The sequence below is a fragment of the Aspergillus viridinutans genome (assembly GCF_018404265.1).
Source record: "Aspergillus viridinutans IFM 47045 DNA, scaffold_7, whole genome shotgun sequence".
Lineage (NCBI taxonomy): Eukaryota > Fungi > Ascomycota > Eurotiomycetes > Eurotiales > Aspergillaceae > Aspergillus > Aspergillus viridinutans.
The window spans coordinates 430,303-445,089 of NW_025091223.1; the positions used below are offsets into that span (position 1 = coordinate 430,303).

General features: G+C 50.1%; 2 protein-coding genes across 2 annotated transcripts; both read right to left on the bottom strand.

Moving 5' to 3' along the window:
* Positions 1–1,552: 1,552 nt before the first annotated feature.
* Aspvir_008625 (ABC transporter ATP-binding protein) lies at positions 1,553–5,732 on the bottom strand (the record flags this gene model as incomplete). Its single annotated transcript, XM_043271793.1, has 2 exons — positions 1,553–5,587; positions 5,658–5,732. The coding sequence occupies 2 exons, from the start codon at positions 5,730–5,732 to the stop codon at positions 1,553–1,555; spliced, it is 4,110 nt and encodes a 1,369-aa protein (XP_043127728.1).
* A 3,387-nt stretch (positions 5,733–9,119) lies between these two features.
* Positions 9,120–13,537, bottom strand: Aspvir_008626 (uncharacterized protein; the record flags this gene model as incomplete). Its single annotated transcript, XM_043271794.1, has 5 exons — positions 9,120–11,376; positions 11,429–12,236; positions 12,307–12,650; positions 12,712–12,830; positions 12,890–13,537. The coding sequence occupies 5 exons, from the start codon at positions 13,535–13,537 to the stop codon at positions 9,120–9,122; spliced, it is 4,176 nt and encodes a 1,391-aa protein (XP_043127729.1).
* Positions 13,538–14,787: the final 1,250 nt, after the last annotated feature.

Here is a 14,787-nt window from a genome sequence, read left to right on the forward strand (position 1 = left end):
AAAGCAGATAGACAGGGGGGGAGGGGTGGTCTACCTCGGAGAGGGGAACCGGAAAAGGATTTGGGGCGGCGATACGAGAACATACCTACAGTGCAGAGAAAGAGGTTTAAAGGGGGGGTTGTGGGAAAACAAACGGAATAAGAAAGGAATCAAAGACGAAACACGCCTGTCGAGAAGGATTAGAATAGACAGGAAGATGGAAAAGATATCAGACAGGATAGCCTACCTCAGCTGAAGCGAAACAAAGTGTTGTTTGTTGGGTCAGGGAGAACAGAAGTGTCTAGACTAGTAGATAGACAGATAATAGCAGTACCGACAACTCTGGGAGATTGTTTCAGATAAACTCGGGCGGTGTACCAGCAGAAAGGCGGAATGGTCTCGACTGTAGAAAGCAAAGTAAACACGTGGGCGGAGGAGGGTTATGTATTACAATGAGAATGAGAATGAGAATGATAATGATAGGATTACCTCTCTATCGATGGAAAAATCAAGAAGATGAGAAGACAGATGGATACAGGGGCGGAGGGAGGGAGGAACGAGAGATGGTAGACAGACAGGAGGTTGGATACAGACACAAAAGCGAAGGGATGAAATAATATTAAAATGGGGGCATCTCTGTTACTGCTGTCACTTTGCTTCTATCTATCTACGAGAATACTAGATGCTACTGGCCTAATCCTCTATTCATAGTGATATTCATAATGGACATTTTGTTGGAACTAATCCTGTTATTGTCAACCACATCAGATGGATGAAACTCCCAATCCATCTACCGTTGTTCCAGGTGGTGCTATAAATATGCCGGTCCTTCATCCCCTCCAGCATAATTCAAATTGTTACTAGATCTCGTTATCTTCGTCGTGCAATTTAACGACATAAGATCGTGGACACTAGTCTGCCTGCATCGCGATCTAGTTAATACCTCTCTACCCCCCTGGAGACAAAGATCAACTTGATAGTGGCCAAGCCGGTAAAGTAAAGTATAGCTTTCACTTCTTCCACCCTACATCTCATCTCAAAACCAATCTCCGCCATAAAGCGAGTCTGATCAGCCGCTGCGACCGTCCCGTTTGTTCTCTGACAATCCTGAAACAGCCGCTCCAGCTGTGCCGCCTGCCCTGACCTCCCTCTGGAAAGAGAGATAATCGAGACTGAGGGCCAAGGGCCTAACCAGTCTGCGCTCCCCCACACTAGACAGATCCATTTCTTCTCTCCATCGGCTAGTCTAGACACACGGGAAGGAAGGCTGAAACGCTGCAAACCGCCCGATCGAGCGCGACTATGAAGAGATTCAGCTAACCAGGACAACCAGATGATTTCCTGTTCCCTTGTTGTACGCTGGTTATGAAACAACTCCTGAATTCAAAATCGCTCTATTGGCTAATGTCTATGCTGTCAGATTTATCAAACTATATCGAAAGGGATATATGCTGTACTTTTCACCGGCCGTTGCCATCAAATCCGGTGTCCCACAGTTCAAGCAAAAGACACGAGAGTATATACGAATCCCGATATAAGCTTATTTCCGTGTCCCTTCTATTTAAAAGTAATTTCAAGTCTCCAGCGACTGGTGAATCACACTCGTCCGGTATGTCTCGCTGCGCTGGATCAGCTGCTGGTGTGTACCTTGCTCAGCGCATCTGCCGTCTTCGATCAAGAAGATCTGATCGGCCCGATGAATGGTATTCAGTCGATGGGCGATGGCCACAACTGTGGTCCGGCCTGCCAGGGTCGCCAGCGCTTCCTGAATTCGCTTCTCCGACTCCACGTCTAGCGCGCTTGTCGACTCGTCCAGCAGCAACAAGCGAGGCTTGCGCACCAGTGCGCGGGCAATCGACAGTCGCTGGCGCTGTCCACCCGAGAATTGCTTGCCGTCATGGCTGCACATTGTCTGATACCCCTGGGGCAGAGTCATGATGACATCGTGGATGTTGGCCATGCGGCATGCCTCCTCGATCTCCTCTTGAGTGGGCTCGTGGCCTGGGCATGCGCCAAGTCCAATGTTGAAGGCGACGGTTCCCTCGAAGAGAACGTTCTCCTGAGGAACCAGCGCAATATCATCGCGGAACTCTGTCCCGACCTGACGAGTGACGTCCACACCGTCGATGACCACTGCACCCGCATTAGGCCGGTAAAACCTCTCCAGCATGGCAAACGTGGTCGACTTGCCTGATCCGCTAGGCCCTACCAGAGCGCAAAACTGGCCTGGTTTGATGTCAATATTGAGGCCCTTCAAGACCGGGCGTCCTGGGCGATGTGGATAAGTAAAATGGACATCGCGCAGTTGGGCGCCCATGCCACCCCTTTCAGCGGCCCGTTGCCGTGCGGAGCGAGCATATTCCTGCGCCTCAATATCCTGCACTACGGCTTTCTCCTCGAGAAGGCTGCTGGAAGGCTGGAAGCTGTGCGAGGATCCAGGAGACACTTCATCCTCTGCCGAACGAGTAGTCAGCAGTTCAACGATATTGGATGAAGCCACCCCGGCTTTCGAGATATCCGGCGCAAGGGCGAACATCTGCCCACAAGACTGCGTGCTAAACAACAGAGCTGGCATGACAATGAAAAATTGCGTCTGGGAATAGCGACCCTCGGCGATCTGTTTCGACCCCCACCAGTATGCCAGGGCATAGACCAAGTTGCTCATGCTAAATGCCAATGCTAACCATGCATTCCCGTGGAACGTGGCTTTGATGGTAGCCCGGTAGGGACCTTGAAGTGCACGACCGTAAACTTGGTACGATTGCTTCTCCAGAGAGAATGCAGAAACTGCGCGGATGTTGTCGACGGCCTCGATGGTGACCGCTGTAGCTTTCGCAAACGCCTTCTGATGACGTTCGGCAAGTTGTTTTTGCACTCGGAGCTTCATCATGCCCGATACCAGCAAGACCGGAATTGTTGGAAACAATACAATCGTGATCTTCCAAGCAATTGCGAACGAGATCACTAGACCTGCTATCAAGTTGACGGCAGTCGCCAGCAGGAGCCCTATGGTTGTGCCGGTAATGCCACCCAACGCGGATGCGTCACCAGTGATGTACGTGAGCAAAGTCCCAGGAGTGCGATCCTCCGATTCATGCCACTTCACGGTTTGGCCCAGTAGCGAGCGTAAAGACAGCACTCGAATGCGATACAACACTTTATCGGCAGCCCAGCCGAAAGCACAGCCACCCACCACATTAGCACCAAATTCCACCAAAGCAAGGATGAAGAAGAGTAATCCGTAGAGGTTGCCGTCGTGGCTGATGGCTTCAGCAGACCTGCAAGGACTCAAACTTCCAACCGTGTGACCAAATACAATAGCCTCTGCCGAGTAGCTGCCGCCGATAATGACAGACATGGCAAGACCTAGCATAACCCAATGCAAGCTGGGACGGATCAAGGCGAATGTGTACCGTGTGACGAACCCCGCAGACCGTGTTCTCTTCTTTCTTTTTTTGGCTTCCTCCTCAATTCCATCTCGAGAGACCGGCGGTGTGTCAGCAACAACCGTGTCCTCTGTGACGTCTGACCCGTCAACATCGGCTAAAGCTTGTTTTTCGTTCAACAACTGTCGTGTTTCCGGAGTCACGTTCAGTTCACTGATCATGTCTCCGGAGATTACACTGTCTTCCACGGATAGCTTTCCCAGGTTCTGAAGCCGCACCATCTCTGCGTAGACCCCTCCCCGAGAGACCAAGTCCGTGTGGGATCCTTCCTCAGTAACACGGCCACTCTGGACCACGACGATCTTATGCGCATTTTTGGCTGTTGCTAGCCGGTGGGCGATTGATACAGTCGTAACTCGCTCGGATACCTTGTTCAATGCGGCCTGGATAAGCTGCTCACTCGTCGAATCAAGCGCCGCAGTTGCCTCATCCAAAATCAGCAGGCATGGTTCTCGAACCAGGGCACGGGCGAGAGCAATTCGTTGCTTCTGACCACCGCTCAGCTGATTCCCTGCTGTACCTACGTTCGTGGCGAGACCATAGGGCAAAGCTTCAATAAAGCCCAGCGCATTCGCATTGGCAGCCGCGTCTCTGACCAACTCCACAATCTCGGACACACAGCTGTCGTACTCGTGTAGTGCCTCCTTCTCTGGAACGCCTCCTCGAATTTTTTCGGCAAGATCGGGCAGACTCGAGTCGAGGATAAAGGGGGTGAGCCGCTGATGCCGCTCCACCGCAGACGAGACTAGGCCATATGCAATATTTTCCAGAATGGTACGATCCAGCAACGAAGGTTCCTGTTGTACAAAACCGATATTCCCACGCAGGTACCTAACATTGATATCCCGGAAATTTTTGTCGCCGATCAGGACATCCCCTGAATCGGGATCGTAGAATCGCTCTAGGAGCGCAACGACTGTGGACTTTCCACCTCCAGAAGGACCCACAATGGCTGTATGCTTTTTGGGCGGGATGTTGAAAGTCACGCCTTGCAGGACTGGGACATCCGGGCGCGAGGGATACGTGAAGTGAACACCCCGAAAGCGGATATCCTCCTCACCGAATGCGGCAGTCTTGTCGCCTGAATCAGACGTTCCATCAATGGCAGAAGGCCTGTTGATCACTTGCAAAAGTCTCTCCGAAGCACCTGCAGCCGAGGCGAACACGTGGATGAAGGGTGCAACCTGACTGAGAATGAAAGAGGCGTCGATGAGGACGAAGATAACGGTGTAAACCGCACCGACAGAGGCTCCGGAGTTTCCGTCAGCCACCGATTTTGAAATCAATTGGGATCCTTCCCAGAATGCCAGGGCGTTGGCGGAATAGGCGATGAAGTAAAGGCAGCCCAATTGTGCCGCGTGAGTAGTAGCTTTTCTAACGGCGTCTTTCCTCGACTGTAGAAGGTATCCGGCGAAACGCTTCTCGAGCCGGTCGTTCGCATTGAAGGCATGAACAAGTGTCAGATGCGACAAACTGGAGGAAGCTATGGATGTGGCCGCATTGATCTTCTCGGCCAGACGACCCGCAAATTTCTTAATGTAATGCCCCCCACCAAGTGCCATCAAGAAGAAACAAGGAACCACAGAGACTAGCATGCCTGCAATCTTGGGCACTTTGATGAAGGCAACCACATAGGCGGCCACAAAGTATGATAGGGTTGAGATGACGAGTCCCACCTTCTCCGATGTGCCGGACTGCACAAGTTCAATGTCGCTGACCAGACGCGAAACAACGTCACCCGAAGGAAGTGATTCGATGAAGTTGGCCTCCTGTTTGATTATACTCTCAAAGTAACGGCGACGGTAGCGGCGTGCCAAGCGTTCACTCACTAAACACCAGCAAGTGCTGTGGGCGTAGATGAAACAAAAGTTTGCGATTGTGATGTAGATGACATACAACACCTTTGTCCGCACTGCCGAGGAGAGGTCCGCAGAATTGCGATCCGAGGAGCTGCAAGTCACCGTATTCAAGTCGTTGATCAGGTCACCGAAGACGATACCGAGTAGAGGGAAGGGAATACCGGCACAAATGGCGAAAAATAAGCCCCCAATTATGAGCAGAACATCGGCGATCGTGTAGTCCAAGGAGAAGAGGAGTCGCAAATAAGCGAAGGATTTGCCCAAGTCATCCTTGGTAGGGATATACCTGGTCACTTTTTGCATCTTTTCAAGAAGGTAAACAGGAGGTCAGCTTGTTCCAGGTCCTCAAGCATGTGAGGAACCATTGACATACTACTGATGATGCTTGAGTGCCGTTGGCACCATTGGAGCCTTTTTGGCCGACATTGACTGACGACGACTGTGACATGATCTCCGTGAGACAGAGAATGTCTGGACACCACGAGCTCAATCAAAAGATGCGAGACGGCAGAAGCGTGGTTGTCTGTAGGAATCGTGGGTCGCGGTAGTATTCAGAGTTCACGTCTATCGATTCGTGACGACTCGCATAGGGACAGCCCATGCACTGTTGTACTCTGCATTAATTGATTCGAAGTTGCTTTTCAATGGTCATGTCTTGCAGGAAAGCGTGCGAAGGATATGCTCGTCCGCGAATGAGCCTTTTTAGCTCAACGACAAGAGCCTTGACTGATGAGCGCGAGCTCCCAGGGAAGGCCAGTTCTCACCGGTAAGCCAGGTAGATTTCTCGGGTCAAAGAGACATTCTAGGAGCATCTCAACATCGACAGGACAACACTGAGCTTAAACATGGAGCGTCGTCTCAAGATCCAGTGACTGAACGCAACGTCCTATAAGAGATTGCTGTGAGGGAAAGTAAAAAGACAGGAGACTATCCCAGATACGAGGAAGAAGAGAAGGAATAACAAATGGATGAGGGGCCACTTGCTAATCTACAATTGGCATATGGGGCGGCACACACTGAAAGGGGAGGGGAAGACCTCCCATAGCGATGGCTCCGGTTGCGGCGCTGATTAAAGATTTGGTCCTCGGGTTCCGTTGACGCCATGGCCAAATATACACAAGGAAGGACGAATAAAAGAGGGTCCCTTTGTGCATCAGAGTGGAGGAACTCAGGAAAGAAGAAGAAGCTAACGGAAGGGCGAGACGCGATGAGAGAAAGACAGAAGAAGGGAACCCCACTTTGGCCGCAGCGACAGGGGGTAAGAAAGAGTGACTCATTTGTGTGTTGTGACTTGTGAGGCAGAGTATGAGAAGAACACAATTGCTGCAGCAAACAACCGGTGGGAAAGAGGGAAAGAGTGGATGGACGGACATGAGCGTAGCCAGTGACAGAGACGGAAGAAATGAAGAGACCCAGCGGTGGAGCAGCGACTATGACCCATCATGATCTGTGCCTCTCTAGGTACGTAGTTCCATTTGCTTCTCCAGCCTGTTTGGGGAAAGTGTACTTGACAATCAGAACTTATCAATCTGATTAATTTCAGCGTCTCTAACCGAGGTGAGACAGTGAGACCACTTGAGCCCTCCGTACAACGTACTCCGTAATGCAGGCAGGATTATGACCAGTTCAAGTCAAATGATAAAATAAAAATAAAAAAGGCCATTCACCGTTGATCGCATGAATCAGCGATACAGACTCAAAGTCCATGCCGTAATTGCCAAGTCCTATTTACAAGCTCATGTATCTTGGCGTGGGACTTTTGTGGCCGGAAATCTTTCATCTGATAACGCTGTTTGCCGAAACGTACGCACCGTACTAGTCACCAATAATCATTGACCAACGACAACGATCCTCGGAAGGAACAGTACGCTACTAGTCCACTGTCGCAGTGTCTCGGTCTTTCACCTGCCTTTTCGTCCAGTCCTTCGGGAATTTTCTGCACCCTGCATGCAAGGTCACAGTCGCACCAGCAGGTTTTTTCCACTATTGCGCTGTAGTTGTAAGCCCGTACCATGCCGCCTTTCTCAATAGGAGCTGAAAACTCAGCCGCAGGTCTATATGAAGCAACGGTTTCTTCGACTCTCACAAGTCTGAATGCCACAGTATTTAATTCACTATGCCCGTATTGCTTACGTAGGACTAAGACAAATGAATCATTCGACTTTCTCCTTCCGATCGGCCCTGAAGTCTGGGTCAACTCGGTGATCATCATATTCTAGAAAGTTAATACCAGAAATTGAAGGGAGAGAAAAAGACGAAGAGAAAATGTTCGCAGATCCGACAGCTTCTAAACTCCATCTGGGAGGTAGTGTTCTTCTCTTCTCCCTTTTAAGTTTTTTTGGTTCGTTTATCTAATCTGATCGATTGATAATTTCGGTTTCTGACGCCAAGAGGGCCCAAGCCCGCCACCACTCGCCACCTCATTTCGCCGACGTGATACATCCTCAGATAACCGCAAACCAAAAAGGAATTTATATTCCTGACTACTCATCGATCAACCATCTTCTCCCTAATTATGAATCCAGGCGCCTTTAACAGGCCATGTTCCCCAAGTAGAACATATAGCTCCAACTCGCTCATAGATTCTCAATACAAGCCGATCGTTACGTAGTACTCAGTTAACGACAGGAGTAATTACCCCTGACTGAAACCACAGTCGATGCTCCGAAACTCCACATGGTCGGAAAATCGCAATAGAGCATCTAGGTAGTTGTTCCATCATTCCATGACGACCCGTTCTAATCCGCTCGAATGAGTCAAGACTCAAGACTCAACCAACCGTGCTACCCACTTGTCCTCCTTCAGATATGATCTAATCTGATCATCATCTAATCAGATTGACCGGCAGTATCTCATTGGATGCGCAAACAACCCCCTTTTTACGAAAGTCATTGTCCACGCTCCATGGTACTAGGTATCGCAGTTACAGACTACCTGCTGAGTACCTGCTGTGCTTGGATCCGTATGGTTCGTCCTCGGTCGAGGTGGACCAAGAAAGCCGATCGTCTTCAGAGCCACTGGCCATTTTGTAGCATGCAGTACTCTGTTCATCCGCTATTATCGCGTCATATTACTGGCTGGCTGCAGCCTTTAGGTGTTTCAGCATTTTCTGTCATAAAGGTTTCCTGTCCTGTTTACACATTCAGTGTGCTGATACAGCCTTGCTGACAGCCAAAGGTCCGGAATAAAACAAGTAAGGCGCAGGACGAAGAGACGCGCGAGAAGAAACTAGGGTCTAAATGCTCCGCTGGACACATGATTTTATTTGCACTGTAGCAGAACGGGACTCGTTGGTATTTAGTGAGTTACTAGATACAAAAATTTTGATCGGTCAGCCAGTCGGTCTATGATCATTTCACCTCGACTGCGTTCTGGCGTCTCTCAGACTTCGTTTCCGACAGAGCTAATCCACAAGAGCAGGATAGCACGAAGTCACAGAAGCATGTGCCAAAACATAACGATCGAGAGAACACTAAATATGCCACACTGCATACCTTATAGTTGGGATTTAGGAGAACCGACGAAGGGAATTTCAGTAGGACATTATGGGGGCGGGCAAGAGAGGGGCTGAAAGAGCGAGCAACAGTTTACTGATTGGCGAGTCCGGGATCCCTACTGCGCGACTACTAATCTAAATGATAGCTAAGAGAACTTACGCTCGGCCCAGTGCTCGTCGTCTCTCGAGGTCCAGGTGAGTGAGGCGATAAAGCGACGGATGACCTGTAGTCAGCACGTGCTAATGATACGATGAGTAAGGTCTAAACGTGCAACGGTAAAGCCATGCAGTATAAGGATGATGATAATGATGTTGTTGGTGATAAAATACAGCGCTTCCTCACTTCTTAAAGATATAATAAGTCAACAAGTTTCGGGAATTTTCCCGAGGGTGACCTAATACTCGCCAGAACTCCTCCTCGTTGGCGACCATTCCGTGTAATTGCACACATAGTTGAACAGCGAGCCTCCTCACATCGGGCTGGCGATCAGCTAACTTGCTGGCGGCAAACTGTCCGAGACGCTCCAAAGGCAGTTCCGGTACGCGACACTTGTCCGCATTCAGACGACTGAGAATCCGAGTCAACACACTAACTCCCATTAGGATCGACCGGTACTCCTGATCGTCTTTCTCCTCCGTAATGATAACATCCAAAACAGAATCAATAACAGCAGCAGGCTCGCAAAGGGCAATAATATCATCGGCCGTTTCCTCTAACCCGCTCACGATATGACAATTGGCATCATAATACTTGCGAGCGAGCACCAAGGCACCCAGAGCCTTGGGACAGTACGCCGAGAAGTAAATTTTGTTGTGGGTAAGCATAAATCGAATCGTGAGGAGAACCTGGGTCTTCAGATCCAGGGGTCGGCCGAGGGGTTGCCTCTTCTCGTCAGGCGAACTTTCCAGTTCGTCCAACAGCGCCAACAACATTTCGTCGTATTTCTCCTCATTGCTAAAAATAGAATCATGGTATTTGATAAGACCCTGCAGCTTGCGATATCCAAGAATATCCATGGTCTTTGTGCGAATTCGTTGAATGCCTTTGTCGAGCATCTGTTGGGCCTTGGTGGGATCCTTGGAACGTGGGCTGATACTCGTCCGTCGATCCGCTGTCTCAACCTTCTTCCAGCGATGACGAGAAGGGTCGTCAATTGGTGTCGTTGTTTCATCTTCAAGTTTGTTCGCAGCGTGTCGAAATTGCTTGTTGGCCCGCTGCGAGGGCTCATTCGAGGTAAGTTCTCCGAGGACATTGTGCTTTGGCGGAGATCGATGTGGTAAAGATACGTGGGTTGTCTTGGAGTCGATAACAATATCATTTTCATTGTTGGCCGCCCGTAATGGAGACCCAGTCACCATAAGAGAAGACGATAGTTCGGACGGTTTCGAAGGATCTGCGACTGGGTCGGGTTGATGAGTTACTGGCAAAGAAGGGTCCGCGAAGAGGCTCTGATCCGTTTGAGCGTCGGAATTCGGCAGTTCCGATGCTTCAGGGACAGAACCTGCTCCAGTCAGAAACCCCAAACCAGTAGTAAGATGCGGGGCAGATTCATCCTGATTGCTTACCCTCTTGTTGGAAACAATAGGGGAATCAGAATGTACCTTGGAGGGCTGAGGGGTTTGATTCTCGGTCAGTGTCATGGCTGCGTCATGAATATCATCGCGATCTGATCTGGCTGGTGTAGTATCTTCGAAAATGGCTACAGATGTCGCTTTTGCTGCATGTTCTCGGGAATCGTCCGCACTTGCATCCGGTTCAACAGGTGTACGTTGTATGTGGGTGGCTGGTGATGAGATGGCAATCAAGTTGCCTGAATCTTGGATAAAATGCGAGCGAGGCGTAGAGGGTGTCTCCAGTGAGACACTGTTCGGCGAACTCGGGGTCCCCACAGTGACAGAAAACTCGCTACGGAGCGGAGACTGACGGGGGATGCTCTCATTCGAATTCTTTCTCGAATGAGTTGGTATTGGTTTTGAATGCTGTCTGGTGTGCGTGTCGTGGGATCGCGTCTTAGAGATGACAAGTCGTTTGGGCCGATCTCTGGTTGTGCCAACAGGGTCAGCCCTGTCACGAGATCCGGTGCTGCTAACAGATTTCGAGGATGGTGTAGAAGATTTTGACTTGGTTGCGCTTGGAGAGCCGTCAATCCGATTGCCGTGTTTTGTGCTGGAGTCGGTTGCGACAGACCGGCGTGCAGCATATGGGTCCGCAGTCGCGGGACGATTGAGTTCAGGTCGGCGAGGCTTCGCCGCTGGTCGCACGGGCGCAGAGGAAAGTGAAGATAGAGAAGTGCCTGTTGGCACTGTCCGAACAGATGATTTGGAAGAGGGTGGAGCCGAAGAATGTTTGTCGGATAAAGCCGACTGCGCGGATTCGGGGCGAGGAGGTGGCACGGCTTTTGCTGGTGCGAGCCGAGCCTTTTTGTGTGCAGCAATCGCTTCCTTCAGAGCAGAACGCCCTGCGAGCGAGGATGTACTGCTTGCCAGTACCTTGCGCGAGGGGGCAGAATCCTTCGGGGCAGTTTGGTGCGCATTGGGGTTGGCGGGGTCCTTTTCTAACAAAGAACGGGATTTGGGATCAAGATTTGAGAGAATACTTTTCGCGGTTAGTCAGTGTAGTACATTATGCGAGACGGAGGGACACTTACTCATTGGCTCTGTTGGGCCACACGGGGTAATACGACCAGAAAGTACCGCGCATCGCCTCTCTCACACCAGGGTTGGCGTCGGCAAGGCATTTCTTGATGCTTTTCTCAATCATATCCAACCCTCCACCGTGTTCAATCGAACTCTTATGGTGACTTTGCTTTTGGATCAAGGTTTTGAGCCAACCGGCCGCAAAAAGGCGAAGCTGGACATTTTTATCCTGACAAGCTCCGGAAACGTGCTGCAAAATACGGGTTGTGAAAGTGACATTTTCGATCAGAGCATCGACCGTGGCATTACCGTTTTGGGCACTAATCTTTTTCATACCGCTGCAGAGTTTGATCAGATTTTGCATCATGATTTCGACCATGGAGTCGATCCGAGGACCGCATCGCTTAGCAATATCTTGGATGAGGAGACATCCCATGGTCGAGACAGTGGTACGAAGTGAATTGACAACTTTGAATATGCCGTCTAACAAGGATTTCAAACCGGCAAGATATGCCGGGGAATAATCGTCTGGCGCGTTGCCATGGGTGAGGCGCCTGAGGGTGAGAACATTTTTTTCACGACGTATCCAATTGTCCTCAGACTCGCGACCTTCGAAGTGTGGCATCATGTCACGAAACATTTCGTCGACTTGTCTTGACGATGAAACATAAAGGGCGTCGACCTTTTCACCTTCTTGTGAAGCAGGGCGAGAATTTGGCAGAGGCAACACCTCCGCGGGGCCCGTGTGAGAGACAGCAGCCCAGTTTGGCTCGCTCTTTGCAGTAGTAAGACGGCTTTTGGGGCGCTCCGCTCCAATGACTGAGAAATGGCACAGAAGAGTCAGCATCGAACGAGGTTAAAGGCGGTGCGAAGAAACGACCAAACTTACCTTCCTTCGTAACTTCCTTGTGAGTGTCAGAACGAGAAGACAAGACCGAGACTGGCCGAGGAGGCAAAGCCTCCGTGTGCGAAACAGAGGATTGTGCGAGCTCCATTCTGGAAGCTGGTCGCTGATGGGTGTCCAGGCGGGAGACTGATCTGGAAGATTGTGTTTCCGCACGAGATACAGGACGATGAACAAGAGCTTCAGCTCGGGAAACAGGTCGTGAGGCCGCATCCATATCGGAAGTACCGTTCTCGATGCTTGCAAGAATTGCATTGACAAAAGATTTTCTAACATTGTGTGCAGCCATTTGTCTTTTCAGATCGGACTTGGCTCGTTCAGAGGCGTGTCTAGTTACTGTTAGTATGCGGAAAAGACATTCGAAAATAATGCAGTCAGAGGGCCACGGACTCAAACAGTTCAATAACAGTGTTCTTGGCCGTATTTCTCACATTGCTGTCTGCATCCTCCAGGCATGCAACGAGACTCGACACATACGAGCGAAACAACAGACCGTAGTTCTTAGTCATCTGCAAGAGGATGGTCAGAAATGAAGAAAAGCCTTCCGTAGATTGAAAGGAGAACTCACGTTCGACAGCCAGATCATACTCATCTCTTTGGCTCTCGGGTTTTTGCCAACGAGCGCCTGTCCAAGAACACATTGCTCAACTTCTTCGGGGGCTGCCAGCCACATGTCGGTAAACGATTGCGCAGCTTGAGCACGAATACGTTCTTTATGATCTCCCAGACGCTCTACAAGCAAAGGATACAAAGCACGACATTGTAGTGCGACCAAGTGATGCAGCTCCTGAATGAGTAGCCGCTTCAAAAAATGACCGAGTGTGGAGAAGCCGGCTCCGGACAGGGACGAGTGTTGGGAAGCAATTGCCAGGCGTATGGACTCAAAAATCGATGGGACTGCCCCCTCCGGGACATTTTTCTGCTTGATGTCGGATTTGACGCATTGGAGATGGGCGACCTTGGTATCGATTGACATGTTGGAATTCTTCAAAGCCGCCACCAACTCCGCCGCCTTGATCTCCATCATGGAAATGATATTTTGGGCCTGGGCTTTGGTCACAACAAGAGGAACATAGAGGTAACAGAAGGTAAAGAGGTAGCACAGAAACTTGTGAGGGCTACAGGAAATGAGCAGAGTGAGGACCAATGCAAGCGTGATACGGTCCCAGGCAGATGGGTTCAAGGAACCAACGGGCACTAATCTGCAAGACTCCATGACGAATGGTTAGCCGACAGGTTTCAGAGCTTCTGAAATAGAGAGCTTTTGGAGTGAAAACGTAATGTTTGAGAAGGGTTGAAACGCAGTGTTAAACACAGTGGAAAAGCAATTGAATCGCTCTGGAACGGAGTAACTGTGATGGGAAAGAGAAAGAGAAGAAGAAGAGGGTGGGCGATCGAGGGCGAGGGTAATATACTGTCAATAAGACGACGAGGACGAAGGAAAGTACACATACCTGGTCGAACGGGAGGCAGTCGCGAGGTCAAGGCCGCTGTCAATGAGTTCCGACGGAAAGCACTCAGGTACCGCTGGCGACGAGGAAGGAAGGTTGGAGGGAAATGAGGTAAAGTCGGCGAGGTGAAGTTGGATATGGAAAGCGGCGATGGACAGAGGGGAGATGTCCGATAAGCGATTAGACGCGGCGATAAGCGCTTGGAAAGTATTCCACAGTGAGAGTGTCTAATGTGATGTAGAATAATCGCGATGTATATAATGTCTGCCGGGAAATTATAGGACAGATATCGCTGCAGAGAGTAACAGGAGTAGCGGAGCACGCTTGTCGCGAGGGAATAACTTGCTTGTTGCCTTTTTCCGCTTTGTTTACCCGCTGGTCGCAGGAGCCATGGTTACGGCGAGGGAGACCGAGTGGGGGAAAACAACAACTTCCTGCTTTTGGTGAGCCGATGCTACCCAACTGCTTTGGTTCGGGCGAGGATTGAACATACCTGGGATAATGTATGAATGCGATACTCAATCGATGAGGTGGATCGATGGAAGGTAATGTGTAGCTGATAAGATAAATGGAAAGGAGGAAGAAAGGGGTGAGCTAGGGATTTTTTCCTGTCGCAGAAACAGAAATGCTCTATGTCAACAAGTGGCCCCTCCCGTCTAGTGCAGATATATATCCACACCCAGGTGCAGCGAAGGACCAGCTTCCTGCTTCAGTTCTACATACCTACTCACTACGCGAATAATCATAATACTGGTTCTGTACCTCTGATATCGCTTTTATTATTGTTGAATGAGATTCCCGATTGACTCGGTAATCCGTAAAGTCCACAAATGATACTCCTAGTACTCCGTAGATAACTCGACGTCATGTCCGAGGTTGTTGACTCGACTCCGCGATCGCCCCTCCAACAGGTGGATCTTTTCAATGAAAGACACTTGGACCATGAACATGCGGAGATTGAGATTGTTGACTCGAGGTTTGGTTGGTTGACAAGATTGATTGCAAATACCTTAGA